At 33.0% G+C, this 21,809-nt stretch overlaps 1 protein-coding gene across 2 annotated transcripts; it reads left to right on the forward strand.

Annotated features, from left to right (window-relative positions):
- The first annotated feature begins 655 nt into the window (after positions 1–655).
- Positions 656–14,058, forward strand: LOC149787838 (uncharacterized). 2 transcript variants are annotated; one of them, XM_089975676.1, is made up of 5 exons: positions 656–724; positions 2,857–2,934; positions 7,910–8,130; positions 8,729–9,167; positions 13,573–14,058. In XM_089975676.1, exons 2-5 carry the CDS (start codon positions 2,922–2,924, stop codon positions 13,947–13,949), a joined length of 1,050 nt encoding a protein of 349 aa, XP_089831802.1. In that variant the 5' UTR covers positions 656–724; positions 2,857–2,921; the 3' UTR covers positions 13,950–14,058. The 2 variants fall into 2 exon arrangements, with proteins under 2 accessions (XP_089831802.1, XP_089831803.1); XM_089975677.1 differs by lacking the exon at positions 656–724 and adding an exon at positions 2,717–2,768.
- Positions 14,059–21,809: the final 7,751 nt, after the last annotated feature.

Below are 21,809 nucleotides of genomic sequence, written 5' to 3' on the forward strand. Positions count from 1 at the left end.
GACTGCTCAAGATAAAGTATACATGGGAACCGCCTTGTCACGCACACCAACGATTAAACCTAAAACACATTTTTAAAGAAAGTGCTAACGGCACTTGGTATTATGAAAGTTGTCTAAGTGTCTGGTGTATAAGGAAGACCTTGCAGTAAAAAAAAAAAATGCCGCTTTCATTTCAGTTCTGTCAACGTAACGAGTCACAGAAAATGAAATTTGGTGTCTTTCTCATTACAAGCGATTCAGCTCGAAGCTCTAATCTTTCAAGAATAATTGTTTCTTGGGACATATATTGTGTAGCAGTGGATCTTTGGAAACACATCCGTCGCATAAACATCTGTCTTTATTGAATACATCACTGAAATCATTATTCAATCTCCTTTTCATTCGAATATTCGTCCAATTTGACGATTTACGCATCAGACACGTTGTTAAAAATTCATAATGTTTATTCTGCGAAAGTAAGTGAAACGGGCGCGACAATCCGTGGATAAGATTGACGACAGTTCGTGGCTGATTGGGACAACAGCTCGTGGCTGATTGGCTGAGAGCTCAAAGTTTTACTGGGCAGGTGATATCCTACCGAGTGTGACCACGCCACGTGCTTTTCACGCAAAAGTTGAAAACATCCCACCGTGACTGATTTGCCTCCAGTGGTTCGTTTTTAGTTACAGAGAACAATTGCAGGGAAGGAGTGTAGCAGACCAAGAGGTGAACAGAGGAAACAAAGGTATTTGACATCTCTGTAAGAATGCAGTGTTGATTTGTTTGATATTAACAAGGCGAAATAAATACTGTACAACACAAAATATCTTTATAAAATTGGATACGAAGTTTTTCCAGTTTGTAAAATTTCGGAAATACTTTGAGTGACTTTTGAATAGAAGGATTTACAGCTAACCCTAATTCATGAATATTCTCTTTTTCTGCGAAGGATCTTTGGGTGTGGTATTACTTTCGATTTAAATATATCTTAATATTTGTTCTCTTTACTTTAAATTAAACTTTACTCATGTCTTTTAAGATTGTATGCATGATATTAATATAAGCCCTTTATATTACCGATTTGACACCTTTAACTTCTTACAACGACGAGAAAAAAACATGATTTGTTGGTTTATTATTATTATTATTGTTAGTAGTAGTAGTGTCGTCATTATTTATTATTATCATTATTAATTATTATTATTATTATTATTATTATTATTATTTCTTGTTGTTGTTGTTGCTATTATCGCAATGTAAAATGTATAGTATTATATAAGGAGGGATTTTGTTTTACTGGCCCCAAAAAGCGTCTATGTACGATTCCATTGATCTTTTTCTTTACACCTTTGATTAGCAAAATCAAACAAAAATATATTATAAAAACCTCAATATGTCCTTTTTCCTAATGAATCGTAAAATTTAGAAAGTATATTTTTGTCTGTTCTAATTGTTTTTACATAGATTCTTTTAACACCTACAATAAAATAATGTTCAAAAGTGGGGAAACTCTTTATTAAAATAAATTAGAAGATGGCTTATCATTGCTAAATTGAGATAGAATATGAAAATAAAACATTGGGATAGCTTAAATAAAAATCCTGTTTGTCAAATTTTTAAAATGAAAATATGTAAATTGCTTTTTTTAATTATTTTATAAAAATGTATCTTCCATTCGCTGAGTGTTTGCAGTAACGATTTCTGAGCAACTGTTTAGCTGTGCTTTATATTTTAGTACACTCTCAATATCTAAAACTAACGAAAATTTTAAAGAATATATATATATATATATATATATATATATATATATATATATATATATATATATATATATATATATATATATATATATATATATATATATATATATATATATATATATATATATATATATATATATATATTAATTGTAAAGTTGTTCGTATTATCTTCAGTATACAGTACTGAGAAAAATGTGTGAAAATATAATCTTAAGATATCCTCACCCTTAATTTCTTCCAATTATAATCTGATATTGTCTGAGTGGAATAAATAATAAATGCATTTTATTACATTATTTCTACCACATCCCTGCAGAAATTAATAGTGCCGGTAAATTCTCTTCAGAACATTTATCTTCTCTTTTGTGGCTCTTATATAACAGTTTATGCAGAGAAATGCCAGCTCTGTTTGTGGATAGTAAAGAATTGTGCGTGTGCTCTATTTTTCCATATTCTTAAGTAATTATAAATGGTAATATTTATCACATGATGCGCATACGCGATTTGAATAAAAATAATTTACTAACACAACTTTATGGACATTTGTCATTGAATTTATTCTCCATTTCCAACCATGTCAAGCTCCCGTGAATGCAATGGATATTTCAGCACAGTCATTCATCGTCTGCATTTCAATTGATATATTTTGCCATTGTGAATGAGTCAATCTTTCCTGCTCTCTGAGGTGTGTACAACAAAAATTATTGCACTCTTTCAAAACACATTAACTTTTTCACGGTTATATTGCGTCTGACACGCTCACTTTCTAAATATATTCATGAAACAAATTGAGCTATTAAATGAAGGTTAATTTTTAAGCGCACTTGTACCACAGTGTTGGCTATATCAAACGGGGTAACATGCCTCTCCCAATAATACACCGAGATAGCTGACAAGGTTTGGACCGAAGGGTATCGAATATGCGACTCAGATTACGAATCTCAAATCATGAAGAAAAATATGGAAGCGTGTCGAATGAAAAAGCGAAATCATGCTTTTAATCCACTTTGAAATAACCCACAGGAAAAGGTATGGTACTTTTGCCGTATTCTAATCAAAAGATAAATGGCAGTTAATATGGCTGTATATTATTGTTGGTTACTTACATTAATTGCAGCACCGTCGTCGCCAAGTGTTCCCACCACCCGGTTAACAATAAAACGCAGGAGAGAGGATCAAAGGATGCCTCATACAGGTAAAACTAAAAATTTTCTTAGGTTTTCATTTTATCCATACACGTATCTCTTCCTGTATCGATGGATTCTGTCTTGATCAGAAGGAAACTTTAATAATTATAATGTTCTATTAGTTGCTACTACTGTAAAGATATAATGGATAATGAATACATCTGTATCACCGTTTAGCTGAGTCAACCATCTGTAAAGAGGGTAAAAATTAAAAAAGCAGCATTAATATTATAAGTAGCAGTAGTAGTAGTATTACTATTAGTAGCAGAAATTATGGTAGAAGAGTAGTAGAAGTAGCAGCGACTGTAGTAGTGGTGGTGGTAGCTACGTTATTTGTGATTTTATGAAGTTATATTTTTCTTACTGGTATATATATATATATATATATATATATATATATATATATATATATATATATATATATATATATATATATATATATATATATATATATATATATGTGTGTGTGTGTGTGTGTGTGTGTGTGTGTGTGTGTGATTATCGTCAGACAACAGAAACGTTTGTCAAAATATAAATATTTATCGTAAAGGTAGGTATGATATTAAAAGTGAACTACTCGTCAATATTCTGACATATAATACAGTCCGGATTGATATTAAATACAACCTACCCACCAGTGTTCTGTCAGATATTACAGTCCGGATTGATGTTAAAAAATACGGACTAACCATCAATATTCTGACAGATACTAAAGTCCGGATTTGATATTAAATGCGAACTACCCATCAATATTCTGACAGATATTAAAGTCCAGATTTGATATTAAATGCGAACTACCTATCAATATTCTGACAGATATTAAAGTCCAGATTTAAATTCAAACAAATTCTACTAATCCTAAGACTCGGATCTTCAATCATTCTGACACTTGCATTGACTCAAACATATTTCAGATTGGAACCATGGTTACTTCATTTTTATCATGATGCTTTCTAAATAAAGTGCACCAATTGCCGACTTTTATTTCTTCTTGTTTTTTTTTATTAAAAAAATGTATTTTCAACACCATTAATGCATCCGCAATATAAAGTAACAACAGAAGTTGTAAGCAAGACACGATTTGTTGAAGACTAACATAAGATAATTTTCATCGCTGAAATAGAATCATCGGAATTCATTAAAAACAAATTTTCCTTTGTAGAAATTCTTTCATTCGAGCAGAAGATAAAATTTGCAACTTTAATTAGGGATCTCTAAAAATTGGGGTTGCTAAAGCAAATGTGATATGGCTATAAAACATATAACCATCATATACATGTAAAAGAATCGGTCCTATTTTGTCTGATATTCTCTATATATTTTGCCTGTGGTCATTTAATTCGTCACCATTTTGACCGTGGTCAGTGTTCCTGATACTTAAACCTTTTGTTTGTAATATACATGGATTCTCTATTGATGACTTTTGTTTGTAATATACATGGATTCCCTATTGATGACTTTTGTTTGTAATATACATGGATTCCCTATTGATGACTTTTGTTTGTAATATACATCGATTCCCTATTGATGACTTTTATTGGGCCTTGTTCAAAGTATGAATTTTAATTTATAGAAAAACATGTTTCTGATTCCCACCCTCTTCTCTGTACATTGAATTTGACTCCATATATAGCGAAATAGTGCGTTGTGTTTTGATAGATATTGATGTTAGATATATCACTGAAATTCATCACTAATCATTCACATAAGATACGTTTAACATCAATTGTGGTATCTATTTCACAAGACTTTTATTATACTAAAATCATATTTTAAAATCTTTTGATATTCAGTATATATATTTCAGTATATATATGGATAAATATTACCACCCTCATGTTTCAAATGTAATTGATTGACGAATCCGTCTTTCCCACCCATTACACTATTACATTATAACGCTAGTGAGCCAGATTATACGAGTTACAGACCATGCTGGAAAAAGAAGGCAATATAAGTTCTAACTCATTTCGTGCTATCGAAAACAAACCTAATTACGGGATTCTTAAAATTCCATCGATGATCAATTTTGTACAAAGTCATCTAGGTTTGATGATAATAATGATAATTGACTGGTGACACCCGAGACAGAAGTATATTAATTTGACCGTTCTTTGTGACGATACAAAGAGCTGAGTATCAACATATGCACGATACGGCCAAGTAATCTACGCGTCATTTTTTAAAAATTCATAACAACAAAAAAAAATACATTAAACTGATACAGACGTTACAATGTCCGAGACATGGAAAGCATCATGACGGCTTTGGTGGTACAACCTGATGTAGTACTGACATATTAGTAGGACATGTCATGTTTGTTGTATAAAACACAAAGCAGTAAAAGACATGTATTGATATTTTTTTAAAGATTCCATGATTTTAACAAATTTACTTGTTATCATTGTCATCATCATCATTGTCCTTTTCATCATTTCCTTCGTTGTGATGGTGGTGGTTGTCTTTGTCCAGGTAGTAGTAGTTGTAGTATCAGTCGTTATAATACTAATAGTTGTATTAGTAGCATCAGTCGTAAAGGTTGTAGTGTAGAACTAGAAGTTAACGCAGCAATAACTGAAGTACCAGTAGTAGTAGTAGTAGTAATATTAGTAATAGTAGTAGTAGTACCAGTAGTAGTTGTAGTAGTAATAGTAGTAGTAAAATTAGTGGTAGTGGTAGTAGTAGTAGTGGTAGTAGTGGTGATAGTAGTAGTAGTAGCAGTAGTAGTTGTAGTAGTAGTAGTAAAATTAGTGGTAGTAGTAGTAGTGGTAGTAGTGGTGATAGTAGTAGTAGTAGCAGTAGTAGTTGTAGTAGTAGTAGTAAAATTAGTGGTAGTAGTAGTAGTGGTAGTAGTGGTGATAGTAGTAGTAGTAGCAGTAGTAGTTGTAGTAGTAGTAGTAAAATTAGTGGTAGTAGTAGTAGTGGTAGTAGTGGTGATAGTAGTAGTAGTAGCTAAGTACCAATAAAGTAGTGGTAGTATTAGTTTGTAGCAAAGTGCCAATAAAGCAGTTGTAGTAGTCGTAGGCACCAGTAGTTGCAGTAATAGTAGTAGTAACAATGTACCAACAAAGCATTAGCAGTATCAAAGTAATAGTAGTAGTAGTTATGTTCTAATAGAGCAGTTGTATTAGTAGTAATTGTAGTAGCAGTAGCAAAGTACCAATAAAGCAGTGGTGATATTAGTAGCAAAGTACAAATAAAGCAGTGGTGGTAGTAGAAGCAGTATTAGTAGTGTCAATAGTAGTAGTAGTAGTGTTAGTAGTAGCAGTAGTAATAGTAGTAGTAGTGGTGGTAGTGGTAGTAGAAGTAGCAGTAGTAGTATTAAAAAAAATACCAATTCAGTAGTAGTAATAGTAGTAGTATAGCAGCAAAAAACAAAGCAGTAGTAATTGTAATAGTCGCAAAGTACCAATAAAGCCGTGGTAGCAGTAGCAGTAGCAAAGAACCAACAAAGCAGCGGCAGTAGAAATAGTAGTAGTAGTAGTAGTAATAATTGTGGTAGCAAAGTGTCAATAAAGCAGTGTTAGTATTAGACAAGTAGTAGTGTTAGTAGTAGCAGTAGTAGTAGCAGCATTTGTAGTAGTAGTAGTAGCAAAGTACCAATAAAGCAGTAGTAGAAGTAGTAGCAACAGCAGTAGTATTAGGAGGAGCAATAGAAGTAGCAACTGCAGTTAGGTTAGTCATTGTAGTCTTAGTATTAACACTAGCAACGGATGATGTGCGATTATGCGTGTCAGCGGTGTTCAAAACGAGTGCTTGATTTAGAAGCTAACACCATAAAGAGAAATGTGCAGAGCAATACATTTTCTCTTAACCAAATCCAAGTCTGAACAGAATTTACGAAACTTGTCTGTGGTTCCTTGTATGCCAGTTGTTTGTATACATTGTTTTAACATGTATGGTGGAATATATTTAATTACAATAGATAGTCGTAATCAAATAAAAGAAAACTTATCTTTAAGTGATTTTTCTATTTTTCTTGAACATCATATCATTATCTGGTATTTTATGATTTTGCAAGATGCTATCGAGTAATCAGTATTACCTATTTCTTGTTGATTGATCGTTAACTTGAAGGGAGTCTGCATAGCAGCAAAAATAAATAAGTAAATGAATGAATAAACATTTGTCTTTTGGAAATGACAAACAAGAATGAAGAAATCAGTGGCAAGGCAATATATTATATATTGCAATCATAATACCTAAGGACTATTTTACAACACAATATTCTGTTTATTTTATGGATATGTCTGAATCTACATCTTTGCAAGAAAAGAAAAAAGTTGAATTGAAGAAAAAAAAACATTATACACTTTATAATCAAGTACTTATGAAATTTTATGTTTAACTGAATTTTAAAATATCATGAAATAAACTGCATCATCATGAATATATATGTCTTTGTAACAGAAGTTTTCCTTACTCAAGGAAGAATGATTCTATCGATGTATTTGTCTTGCACAAATAATGATCATTTCGTTTGAGGAATACCGTACTTCGAAAGTAGTCTTAAAATTAAACTGGCAGCCATCATCCAAGGTACATTGATGGAAAACACATACGTTTGCAAACAATTTGATTGGTTATATACTCAATTTAATATATTGCAGCTGTACATGTATTGTGTTTGTGTGTGTGTGTGTGTGTGTGTGTGTGTGTGTGTGTGTGTGAGGGAGAGATGTAATGCATTGTCGAATATTATTTTACTGATTTAATCTTAACCATAAGAAATAAATCACGAGATCATGCAAATGTATCACCTGATAATATAAATATAAAAATTAAGTAAATATTTTTCCACGTGAGTTACAATTGTTTTTGTTTTGTCTTCTATGTGTTTGCTTTTTTATGTTGTGATATATATTCGCATGTAACTAGCGAATTTAAACTAAATAAACAATCTAGTATGTATCATTGCTTAGCTATTCGTATACATACTCAGGAATAGATAAATAAATAAATATAGACTTTTTTTTCTTCCAGGGCAGACTGGTGTCAATCAGCTAGGAGGTGTCTTTGTGAACGGACGACCCCTCCCCGATCATGTCCGAAGACGGATTGTGGAGCTCGCCCATATGGGAGTCAGGCCATGTGACATTTCCCGCCAGTTACTCGTGTCCCACGGTTGTGTCAGCAAGATTCTGACACGGTACTACGAAACAGGCTCGATTAAGCCGGGATCCATCGGGGGAAATAAACCAAAGGTAATCCGACGTGACTGTGTTAGAATTTCTGCAATAAAATATTTAATTGAATATATAGAACTAAATGATTATATAAAAATTACCTTAAAGAAATTATCCTATAGTAATTTATATAAATTACTATCTCGACATAATTATATACTACATGTGAAACTGCATGTGCATTCTTTATGAATATTGACAAGACAAAAATTAAAAGGAAAATATAAACCGTTTAATATAGAATTATTTTCTACTAACTGACAAGTGTGTATCTGCCAAATAATTAGACCTTGTCTTTTAGCATAGTATTAAAAGATACCATATAAATCTTGTAGGCTATATTTTAGGTTAACTCATTTCTTGATCCATTGACATTTTCATAACATACGGACTAAACGCAGAACACAACAAAATATTGTATAATAGAAATTTATATAAAATTATTTAATGTCTTTTCTTTCATGTCAACATTTATTATGGGTACATGTCCTTTACCAGTACGCATGCAATAAAATATTTTTTGTGCCAAAATGTGCTTCACTCGTATGATTAACAATTATCTTATTGGGAGTAAAGCTTGATAGTTTTGTTTACTTATGGCTGTAATACTTTTCAGCAAGTCGCAACTCCTCTGGTAGTAAGGAAAATACTACAATTGAAGAAGGAAAACCCATCAGTTTTTGCATGGGAAATAAGGGACCATCTTCTGACCCAGAGGATTTGCGATGAACAATCTCTTCCAAGCATAAGTTCCATTAACAGAATTTTGAGGAATGCTGATGCTTTTGACGAGGGGCTTGGAGCAAGTAATGGAAATCAATATGGATACCCGTCCATGACTGCACACGGTTGGCAGCAGTTATACCAGCGCCATTATCCAGCCACTTTCTTCCCCTTGTCCATTCCAGGATTGTCATATCCAAAGCTGGTTCAGCCCATGAGTACAGCTGCGGAAACAAATCCGTCAGATAACAACTCTCAGGCAAATAAGAAACATGGAGTCGACACAGATAAATCCGGCAAGGACACAATACCGTCAAAGGATTTAGTGCGAGGTAAGATTTATTTCGTCAACTTCTTATAAGCCTAGCTAATGCTAACAAGGTTTGTTAATTCTAGCAAGTCTAGTTAATTCTAACTAGCCTTGTTAATTCTAACAAGCCTTGCAAACTGAAATTAATTACCAAAACAGGGAACCTGTCTAGTTCGGGTCGGATATGAAATAGGATGTAACAAATAAACATGGTCATCCAATAATTGTGATAGTGATGAATATGACCAAATTATTTATTTAACTGGTACGTGTATACGTACGAAAAATCAGGGAAACATGCGATAGTGAGAGTAAGGAACGAATGAGTTGAACACGCAGCCTTTAAGCTGGGAAAATATCATCCCTAATAAACATTTTAACCTTTTTCTATAAAAACTCGAATTTCTGAAATAGTTGCATTTTCTATTCGCTAGTCCAAATAATAGTGTTTAAAAAAATCTAACAGCAATAAATATATCAGATTTAATTTTGTTAAAGATATCAAAACCAAAACTAGATTCTTTGCATGAAACTTGCGTTTCCTTTCATTTCAATATGTATCTAATAAAACTGACATCCTGTTACATCTTCAGGAAATATCTTGGGTTTAAAATTGATTTCGTTTGACGTTTTTAGCTACACACACGCTTAAAACATATTCGTTTTAATTTAAGGTAAATTTTTAATTAAATAACAAGAAAATACAAAATAAGTTATAAACAAGGTCAAAATGTTAACAAGGGCGACCTTCAACAACACAAAAATACATCAAATACCATCTATTGGGCAACAAACTTGGAAGGAAAAAAGAAAAAATTAAAAAAAGAAACATCAAACGGAAAGTAATTATACAAAGTTCAAACAATTTTGTTTTTTTTTTTGGGGGGGGGTAACATTTTTATGTAAATTTACTTATTTAATACAGGTGCGGTGCTTGTCCTTGGGGGTAAAAGATAGACTCTTTCCCGATTTTCTCTTTGTGTATTTTTATTTCCTGTCGGAGCGGCACTGAAGGTCATTTAAGAGCTACGAAGACTGTAAAGTGATATTAACTTTATATAAGCTCTTTTTTTTTCAATTTGAAAAAATCTGAAAGCACATTTTGGGATAAATATATGGATAAGTATATATAAGTATAAAACATAAGTGGGATGAGCATGTTTAACATATTACAGCCCAGTTTTTCAAATAAATTAAAAAACGATGTCTCTCGTCTTCAGTTTCTTTTTATGGTCGAGGATCTTAATGAATGAAATATAACACACAGTTCTCATGTACTTTATACTGCTTTATTAAACCAATAAAATTAGTTCACCTGTTTAAGTTAAATAGTATGACGTCTTTACCATCAGTGCAGTTGGAAGTCCTCTTTTATTTAGCAATCATCTAATTGGGTTGTTGGCAAATCGTGTAATGGTGCGCCTTTTAATGAATTTGAGTACATTATAATTATAATCCAAACGCCACAGAAACTAAAAATATCGTGCAGTGAGATTCACATTCTGCAGTGTTATATATATATATATATATATATATATATATGTGTGTGTGTGTGTGTGTGTGTGAACATTTCAGCACTATTTAATGTTTCAGTTCATTGCTTCCTGCTTATAATTCCTAGTTTTCTCTAGAGGTCTTTTGGGGTCACACACGCCCATCCTGCAGTTTGGACCAACCCTTCACCGGCCGGAACGCTCGGCGAGGGCTACGGGGTCACACATCCTCCTGACTGCCTGCACTCTCCAATTCTGTCTGTCTGACTGGCTGCTCTATATTCTCATAACATGTGTATATGACAGCTTACTTTCCAAGCAGTACGTGTATCTTGTAGGAACAAGCGTTCTTCCTTAAAATAACATCGTCAGTATAGCTCATTGGGTATAAAATACGTTCACTCTTGGCGACATGTTTCTGGCCAACTGTTAATTTGACGGAGTTGTGTCACAATGTATATGTTGATATAATAGCAAGATAGATATGTTTGTATAATAACAAGATGGGCATGTTTGAGATAATAGCAAAAAGGGACATATTGACATAATAACATATGGATATTGTGATATAATAACAGGATGATAAACTGATATATAAGCCTGCGTAATTAAGAAAAGTTTTATTTCCTTATTTTCCAATGGGTGGCTTCTTTAGGAAGGAAATCTGCAGGCAAACTCTGCCGTCTAACTGTCCAATAATTAACTGTGATTCACTTAGGGTAGAAAAGGGATAAAATACCCTGGCTCTTCTTCAGTTATCATGCATAGTGAGAATATTGACATGTCGAAAGCGTTTCGGCAAGATATATACAAGAATTCGATCTTGGCGGGTTAGGGAATTCTCTATCAGAGAAAATGATTAAATTAATCGGAAAATGTCTCGATTTGGCTGGGTAATATGGGGTTCTATAACCATAGTTTGAGCTAAATTTGTATGATCATTTTTAGACATAATTGAAATGATAATGGGCCATCTTGTCAGTAAAGTAAATTTTAGAGTTTTGAGATAATTATCATGACATTTAAAAGTAATTGAAACAACAAGAGTTTAAAGAAATAGCTATGCATTTTGTTTCTCTTTGACAGCTGTTGTTTCTATTTATATGTCGTTGTCTTTCAATACCAGGCTATCGTTAGTTTTTTCATCTGCTTGTTTATTCCTGACCCTACAAGTACTACATTTTTTCAAGTGTAAGTAAAAATGGCATCTTTCTCGGTTTTCTGATCCGCGCACATTATCTTAGTCAGAGTGTCTTAATTTCTCCTTAGTTTGCTTCGACGTTTGTGATAATGCGTAAAAAGGTTTGTCTAGTTCGAGCAATAACGCAGCCGTTCGTGTCAATTAAACGATGGAAAGAAAACCTTACGTAACAATGCATCAAAATAGTCAAATAGCCTCTACTTCCTTACAGTATTTACACGCTGTTAAAAACTTGCATCACTCTTCTGCAAACACAATAAAAGTAATTTTAACTGCCTGTAAATAACGATTAGCATTATATGGGTGTCACGCTAGATCATTTTACGCAATACAATCGATCTTTACCGATATTTCACTTTTTTTAAAATCCGATCAATTTTGGCATTTTTTAACATATGTATCTGCATTTGCCACCACTTAAATAATAGAAGAAAAAAACAACATCTCTTTAATAGATTTTGTTTCTCCTATTTAGATGCTGGTCTTAAAATATTACAAAGTAGTACAACTTGAATCGGAAACATTAGATTCCATTTTTAAATAATCACGGATGTAAATACATCTCTTAAGCGACATTTCATTTCGGTCATTTAGACATTTGTTGTATATACTAAATATCCACTGTATTCGGTGTTCTGCAGCACATGACTTTGCCTTTTTAAAACAGCTTAAATTTTAGTTGTTATTTAAAACTGAACGACGTTATTCAACCACACTGATGGCAGAAATAGCACCAGCTCATGGGCAATAGTCATAGTGAATATTGATGCTAGTGTCATATTTGCCGTCATGTGAGAAAAACCCCACAGTATTTATTTATCATCGGCATCATCAGCCCGGCTAGGTATCATCAGCCGGACTATAGGCATCATCAGCCGGGCTAGGCATCATCAGCCGGGCTAGCCATCATCAGCTGGGCTAGGCATCATCAGCCGGGCTAGTTCTGGTTTCAACATTGTCCTGATCAGTATTTATCCAAGATAATTTTAATCTGCTCACATCATTCTTTATCAATAAATAACCTCTTTTTCACTTACGTAAATAAAATTTAAAACAAATAATTAAATTGATGATGATGATGATGATGATGATGATGAACAAAAATATTCTAAGAATGGAGAGTAGGGGAGAAAATATAATCATATCTTCTCCTCCATTTTATGACTGAGAAAACGGAGTCTTTAATGTATGACTAAGAAAAAGGAGTTCCGGTATTTAAAGAAGACAATAGTCAATGTGTTTCATCGTAATAGTCACTTTTACAGTACATGCTACATAGATAAACTAACACTAACATGATCTAGAGAAAATAAAAAGAACACATACGCAATTATTAAGCTTAAAAGAGGTCCATACTTGTACCAGTACGTAAATACAAATTACATACAGCGTGTATTAAATTAACATTTTAAAGTGGAGATGCGTCATTAGGATTAACACACACACACACACACACACACACACACAATAAAGGGCTCGCGTAAGGCTGAGATTTGATTACCTGATTCTAATAACAAATTAATTAGTTTGTTTGATCCATGAGGGTGCGGCAGTCTTTGAGCAATCTGTCGACCGTCCATGAATCCTAGGGACTGAAGTCATAAATATTTTACAGTCCAGATTAACTGAAAACATGTTACATTTAAAGGTGCAGATATCTCCTCCATTATTAGCGCATTGTATCACTTAATCCATGCATTATTATTATTATTATTATTATTATTATTTTTCAGAACTGAAACATGTGGGTAAAAACGAGGCAGATAAAGAAACAGTGAATGACATTCTAGTTCCGCACAGAAGCAAGAAATCCAAACATGAACATGAAACAGAATCAGATCCGGTAGACGGACCAATGATGAAAATGATGCGGCCAGATGTTTATGGTCGGAAAGACCATCAGAATAATTTGTACAATGTGTCTTTTCTAAGTTACCCACATCTTTACTTACCTAATATGTATCCCCTGCCGTTTGGTCTATCTTCAACCGATTTTCTCCAGAATGGGACCTTTCATCTTCCCCGACGGTCCATTCCCAAGGCAACTGGAAATGCTTCGCCACCAGAATTCTTCCGACCTAAAATATCATTCCGACCTTGTGAAGTGTGAATTCAGATGAAATGGGAAGCGAGAGCCAGTACATGTTAACATCAATTGTGTATTGTCTTCTTTTTGGCTTTGCTGTGTTTGCATAATAATAAATTATTATCAGATTGAACATTTGTTGGATCATGTTTATTTTGCACTTCCAAAGTTAAATTATCATGACGAGTTGAAGTTACGAAACTTCGGCTAAAGCTTCCTATTTCTCGTGATTTCTGTAACTTTATTAGCAGCAAGACTGATTAAAATTTTCACCAGAACCAGCGTATTTCAAGAAAGTAACACGTCTAAATGATAGTAGAAATATTATAGATGCATTTTTAATTCAGTTTCGGTTGAAAAGATAAATTTTTTATACTGACAGATTCCACGCCATAAAGTAAACAAAATTTGGGTCACGGGGATATGTGAAAAACTAACTTTAGTATTGGCATTTCTCAGCATCCTTCGAAACGATGTAAAAAGCATCATTCATTGTAGTGGATATGCGTTAAGTATATGTTGGCAATATTATATTAGTTAATCGGATAGCTGCAACTTCATGAAAAACGTGTGGCGTGACCTTGAGCTGAGCATAAGAAAAACAAAAGCATGTGGTAAATCATTCTCAACATTTTATTATAATGTTTACATTTAAACGCCATACAGTCCAGATTATCTGTCTAAAAATAGATTTTTACCATTATAAACCATTCAGATATTATTGTTGGTATGACATAAATTTAGACACACTGTTTATATGCAAAATTTATTTACAAAAATTAAAAAATAACTACAACTTGGTTCGTCCTCGTTGTGTGCATTAAATAAGTATAAGTTCCGTTACCAATCATAACCTGTTTTACATTCACAAGAAAAGCAATTAGAAGGATTTAATGTATAAAGTGAAAACGTTGGTAATGAAACTCTTTCTCCGCGGATCTATGCCAGCATTACTAAGTTCGTTACATTTCTGATCACTGATGCCAGCACACTGATTAAGGTCGATGGGCGAACAATTGCTGCCAGTCTGAAATAAGTAGTCTTTATCAATCTTTAGTTACCCGGTTGATTGATTGCTTTGTGCATTAAATCTTATGTCACTATAACCTGTTTTGATTATGAACTCTAAATTATTATAATGCTCTTATATTGCTTTACACGTTGCACACCTAAAGACTAGAACAGAACAGAATTGTATTGATCTAACGTATTAAAATGCAGTCAATACAATACATATTAATTCATATACCATACATTATTATATAAATGAATGAACAATGGCGATAAAAACGTGTGCATATAAATCCTCAGAGAGAGAGAGAGAGAGAGAGAGAGAGAGAGAGAGAATTCTAAATTGGAATGTATTATATACACACCTATGTAATTTACAGTTATTAAATCTTCATTTTTGAGTGATTGAAGTAGTTTTTATATAATTTGTTTCTGACAATAACAAGGATCAATATAAGATTTTCTACGTTAGAGGAATAGATGACAGATCAAGATGAGTTAGAGGAATAGAGTACAGATGAAGATAACTAGAAGAATGAAAGGTAGATGAAAACAAAATAATATTCATCCTCTATCTCATATTTACACAAAGTTATCATTTCTTTTTATGTTGTTTGTTTTCATGCATGCCTTGCAGTCTCGATATTTAATATGATGAAATTTTTATTAACTTAAAACCATTTTGAGACTGTCATTTGCAATAATTCTAAGACAAGAAGCGCATTCGTACATATTTTTATATCTTTATACATGTATGAAGCTTTCGAAGCAACTGCTGGTCTACTGTTAGTATGAACTATGCATTTTGGTCAATGTTTTAAACGCGCTAAAATGGACGATGTATGGGCTTAATTAGGGTGATACCAGACTTATCCAATGCCTAATATCAATAGCATAGTTCTAATAATTAGAAACCCAGTTTTTTATCATGTAAGAATTAATTGGTATATTTCTGCGAAGAAAATAAATGTGTGTGTTGGGCAAATTGAACTGGAACTTAATGAAAAGGTGGAACTCTCCATATACAAACAGATTGTCAGAAAATTTAACATCAAGGTATATTTTCTATGTACCCGTTCGACATTTTCTGCTTACAAAACTCAAATTTCACAGCATACAACAAATTGGAGACACAAGCGAATCAAATAAAACAAACATTATAATCACTGGACGTTTTAGATTATTAGTGTTCTTCAGGTGTACATTCACTGCCTTGACAACGTTTCCAGCGATAGTCTGTGTAGCACATCGAAACGAACCTGTGTTGGTTAAAACGAATCCTAAATAATAGTAGACTATCTACTCTCTCGGAAACTATCGCCGAATCTTCTCCAAACGATACAAGATATAAAGACATTTCTTCTGAAATGATATCAGCCTGTAATTATAATATAAGTTCCAGGTCATTTAGATAAAACATAAGTGGAGAGAGGTTTTCTTCTAAATAAGCCCAAGAGATCACTTGAAATTGCACTTATTTAAGTGTTTTATACATAACTGTACTAAACTGTGAATATATATTGTTATTGTTCGCATTCTCCAGTCACTGTACATTTTACTGATGTATGTCATAGACTTGTCCTGTTCAGATAATCAATCAAATACTTTGTTCAAATCAATAAAGGTACAAAAATTCGTTTTCTTTTCATCGAGTAGCTTGTGAATAAAACTATGATAAAAAAATGGCTCCTACTCTTCCTAAAACCAAACTATGCATCAGTAATAATGTTATATTTAATTGCCCATGAGGACACTCTTTGATTTAATACGCAAGTGAAAACTTTTCCTATACAGCTGCACAATGTTATCTCACTATAATTATTTGCATCGGATAGATCATATTTTTTTTAAACATTGGTATAACAAGACCCTTGCTCCAATTTAAAAGATAAGTACCGTAGCTAAATACATCACTATTAGTACATTTAATGAGTTTGACATCACTACACCTTAAAGATACTAAAATTCCAATGACATGTGGACGAGGGTCTGTATTTTATTTATATTTGATGTATGTACCATACCGGGAAGTATATTTGTGAAATATTAAATTTTTACAAACGTTATTTTCTTGAAAAAGGAGATTCTCGAGTCTGCATTAGATAAGCATACAACATCACTTCATAAATATATTTTAAATAAAAATTAAATTAAAACAATTATTACTTAGCAATCTATGCGATTGATGAAGTTTTGGGTTTAACGCCATTTCTCAGCGCACGATATACATGGCTGCCAGTATAGTTGTGGAGGGAAAACAACCTACGCGCGGGAAACTTCTGGCAAGTTTTCACACATACCCATACTGTTTGATCTTGAGACTCGAACGCACGCGGACATGGGTGAGATAACTGTGTTCCGTAAATGCGCGCGCTTTACACCGCTCGGCCACCTGCGTGTGGATGTAAACCTATCGTGGAATATGTAAATAGCTTGACAAGTTATCATCCTTTAAAAGCCACCTTTAAACGAACCTGCTATCAATTTGTTTCGGATTGAAATAATTAGAAATAAAATGCAGCTTAACAATTACACGTGCAGCACTGAAGTTATAGAATATAAAAGTCTTGTTGACTTTTATTTATCTACATTGCAAATGAATGTATTAGTAATGTGAATTAAATCCTTCATTTATAATACTTTTTTCCCTTTCTGTATTTTATACTGCATGCGCATTTTAACCACATGATTTTATTCTCTCTTTTTAAGACGTCCCATTTACACAATTTAATCAACTTTCTCTTATATATTACTTCGAAACCAAATCGCGCACTTGATAACTGTCTCTCCATGTTTTGTATACGGCTATATATTAATCGGTCCTCGAGTGTTATTACAGTCTATCATAGTCTAAGAAATGAGGAATAATTCAGGAGGGATAAACCAAGATCACCTGGACTAGAAATTCCAGTCGTTTCATTCCAGTGCAACTATATCTAGAGAATGCAAAATAATCTATCCTATTTTTATATGTAGTGTCCAAGTTAGACAAAATAATCTTAGTGCATTTAAACTAAAAATTAATCCAATCGAATTCATAAATGTATATAAAATTAAGGACATATATATATATATATATATATATATATATATATATATATATATATATATATATATATATATATATATATATATATATATAATAACTTAATTAGTATTATCATCCCTTGAACAGCATAAAGATGAAAATCTATGTTCAGCATATTATTTGATAATTAAGTATTTCGTGCGTTCATAGCTAACTAGTGTATACAAAATAAATGACAAAAATAACTAGACGAGAAACGTGTTGCAATTTAAATAACATAGTCCTAAAAATTAGTATTATTCCATTTTAAATCGGGAATGTATCATATTTAGATTAGTTTTGAATTTAAATCTTCACACATCAATGACAAAAGTATTGATTACATAGGTATTATTCTCATGGGTTTACTGCATCTTTGAGGTACTGCTTTAGCGTGAATATGCTACCTGCAGGCGTTCTGCACCTTTGAAGTACTAGTATACTGTGAATACTCTGGATGGTTCCGGTTCTTCCAGTGTTACGGGTTTTCTGCACCTTCGAATTACTGTTGAAGTGTGATATGTCAGCTGTGCATGGATCAAATTGTTCCGACTGCCGCGGATTTTCTGCACCTTTGAGGCATTCCTATACCGTGTATAGGTCACCGCGGATGGTTCCATTGGTCTGAATTTAATTGGACCATGATAAATGGTTTCTGGATCAGATACTATAACTGGATAACTGTTTTGTCTTTTTTTAAAACAAGAATTATGAATTTAGTAATTTTTTGACCCATTACTGTAGAGTAGACTTTGATTTCTGCATTAAAGAGAACACAGAGAGTTATCAAAAGGCATATACTGTAATTGAGTTACTGTACTAGTGTTTCTAGAGGAATATACTCCATCGTTTAATCCCACTACATCCGATTCTGACATGTACTTCTTAGAATAGCTAAACAACGTCTTCTGACAACCGGAAGGTAACGAAAGTGCCCTTGACCCTTATTACAAAGAGTATGTCAATGTTGGGGTAGCTATTATCTATTTAGTGTAGTACTTCCGGATACGTCAAAACTTGTCATATTTCATCTCATGTGTCACAAGTAATATACTTTCTCCCGATCTATTTATAGAGATTTAAAGTACATTTATAAACATTTTTGGGGTATGTTACTCTCAAAACATCAACCTGAGTGGACATATTTGGTCAAAAATTTAAGCAATTCTTTTTAAATTTGTTAAAAGTTAAATTTTTTTTAAATATACAAAAATGCAAAACAAATTGGTCTGTGCAAATTAAATCATGACTTATTTGTAGAAATGTAGTTTAACTACCACAACAAAAATAAGGAGGCTTCAATGTTTATGATTATGACAAATGACTCCTTGTTTTGACTTTATATTTGTCACCGAGGGTATCATACGAATCTCTTCTAAGATGTAATGTACCCTGAAGCAAAGCACATTAGAGCAAATACAAGCAACGTCATTATATTAGTGCAACATTTGTCATCTCTTCAGTGTATCACTACACTGACTAGACAAATCAGGTGTCATTGACGTCCCTAAAATAATAGTTTATATTTGTCCCTGATTTTCAATAACATTTGCCGACCAGTGACGAATTTGACTCGTATTCATTAGTAAATCAGCATTAATGTCTAAACAGAAAATAAAATCTACAATGAGTTCAGCCGCTTCGCCTCTGCGCAGGATGACAAAACAAATAGATGTGATTAAGCAGGTTCCGGAAGGGTAAACTGTACCAAAGGTTTCACATATTTGATTCCACTGAAACTACTCACAGAAAATGCAACATAACCTGTTCTGAAAATTTGTCTTGCTGTAATATTTGTATGGTTTGTCCAGGTTAGTGCCTAACATAAGTAATACAGACTTTATGCATTTGAATTTATAACCAATACACCTGGTTTCAGATAAAAATGCAGAAGAATGGAGGAAATTTATAATCTGCGTAAATAGCGTGCGAACACTTGTTACAAATGCATGCCTGCAAACATATTTACTCCGAGTTACTGAATAGCATGACAGTCCCTCAGCTCTACGGCAAATGACGTGTAACGTCTTAATTGATCTTGACGTATAAGGTTTTAATTGATCTTGACATATAAGGTCTTAATTGATCTTGAACCTCCTTGAAGTATCCAGATAAAGTAGGTCTGATTACAATGGTAAAATGCATTGTTGCAATTTTTATATTGCTGCGATCTTTCTTTCTTTTTTACCTGTATAGCGGTAGTGTCATAATTATTGCCAGTTTAGTCATTTCTGGTACAATAGTACTAGTACAGGTTGTCAGACAACTGCAAAACCTTAAGGTTATTCTAACTGTTCCAACGTATTTCTCCGACAAAGGTTTAGTCCTTCTTAGAAGATACGGATTCAATTATTAATATATCAATACAATGTTATTATTGGAAATTAATGTTAGATATCGGAATTTACTGACTTTTTATATAACAAATGTCGAATATCAGATGGATAAATTAAAGCAACATACATGCAAAGGAAGGTTAAGTCTCCAAAGTGAGCTGATATTGCGGACCATCCCCTCGCTCTGCTTCATTTTAGGTCAGAGGGTTTCTGTTTCGGCTCTTAGATTGATACGGACAATTCCTTATTTAAGACTATGCAAATGACAAATCAATTCTTTGACGCTTGAGGGCGCTCACAATAACTTAATGCTAATGTCTATTTATAAATAAATAAAGAGACAAACAACGCACAGATGTACATCAAGCAATGTATCACCACCAAGTATAACAAAAACGTTGAATGGTGACCTCGGAAGAATGAGGTAAATCATAAATTGGTGGCAGTTCAATTGTAATCATTACTAATTTATGACACAGAACACAACCTTAGCGAAAAGAACATGGAACAATTGTAGATAATTGTTTATATTTTCAAAATGGAATAGAAAATAGAGGATACTTAATTTATGGACATCCAGATTACCCCACCTCACCCCAACTCTACATTAAAAATTGCACAAAAAGGAGACATGTAATGTAGGTATTCACCAAGTAATTGCGTCATTGTTGTCCTAAGTGACACGCGTGGCAGTATCAGATACTGAAAACTGGGTCACCTGCGGTGAAGGTTGTAAGAAAATAGTATTCTTGTTAAATTTAAATACTTCATTTACCACAGTGTAAAGTGTTTAGATTGTTCAATTGTTTCTTGATATTTTAGTACTTGATTATATGATTGTGGTTTTATTTGTACATAATAATGTGTACATACATATCATTCATAGTTTGCATATCTTTTAGGATTTTTTGATTGTTCACCGTTCGTGACCTCCGCCCTTAAAAAACGATCTGCAGATTTCGATCAGTTTCTCTGACCTTCCGCACCCCGTATTGCCTAATGTCATGTTTACGCTTATCTGTTAATTTCAATATCGCTTCTAAAAATAACTTTTAGCATCGTGTATCGGCAAAGATGCGGTGTATTGCAAAGGTTTGTGTAGTAAATTATATCTTGCATTACCGTGTTGACAGAGACGTATCTAGGAGACGAGTTCCTTTCTGTGTTGTTCATTAAGTGAATATATGTGCGATTCTTTTAGTTTTCGACAAGTCGATTTTGTGTAGAGTCTGGTCTGACAGTAATTGCGTTGTATACCTCAGGCCAGTTTTGAATATTAAGTTAGTAACATCTGGGGCAGGAAATCATCTTCTTTATGCCCCCCCCCCTTCTTTTTCTCGTAAATAAACCATGTCTCTCAGAAACCTCCCATTGCTTTTTGACTTATTCACATTGATATATACTATTTGACTTTGTTTTTCCCTTCTTACAATACTGTTGAGCTGGAAGCTGAAGAATGAATTTGCACAG

Source organism: Sinohyriopsis cumingii, chromosome 11, assembly GCF_028554795.1.
Source record: "Sinohyriopsis cumingii isolate HCF-2022 chromosome 11, ASM2855479v2, whole genome shotgun sequence".
Classification (NCBI taxonomy): domain Eukaryota; kingdom Metazoa; phylum Mollusca; class Bivalvia; order Unionida; family Unionidae; genus Sinohyriopsis; species Sinohyriopsis cumingii.

Excerpts from the sequence above, each read along its gene's own strand:
- LOC149787838 (XM_089975676.1), top strand. Across the intron at positions 8,131-8,728 it reads TCGGGGGAAATAAACCAAAG|CAAGTCGCAACTCCTCTGGT; the intron begins GTAATCCGACGT and ends AATACTTTTCAG. Across the intron at positions 9,168-13,572 it reads GTCAAAGGATTTAGTGCGAG|AACTGAAACATGTGGGTAAA; the intron begins GTAAGATTTATT and ends ATTATTTTTCAG.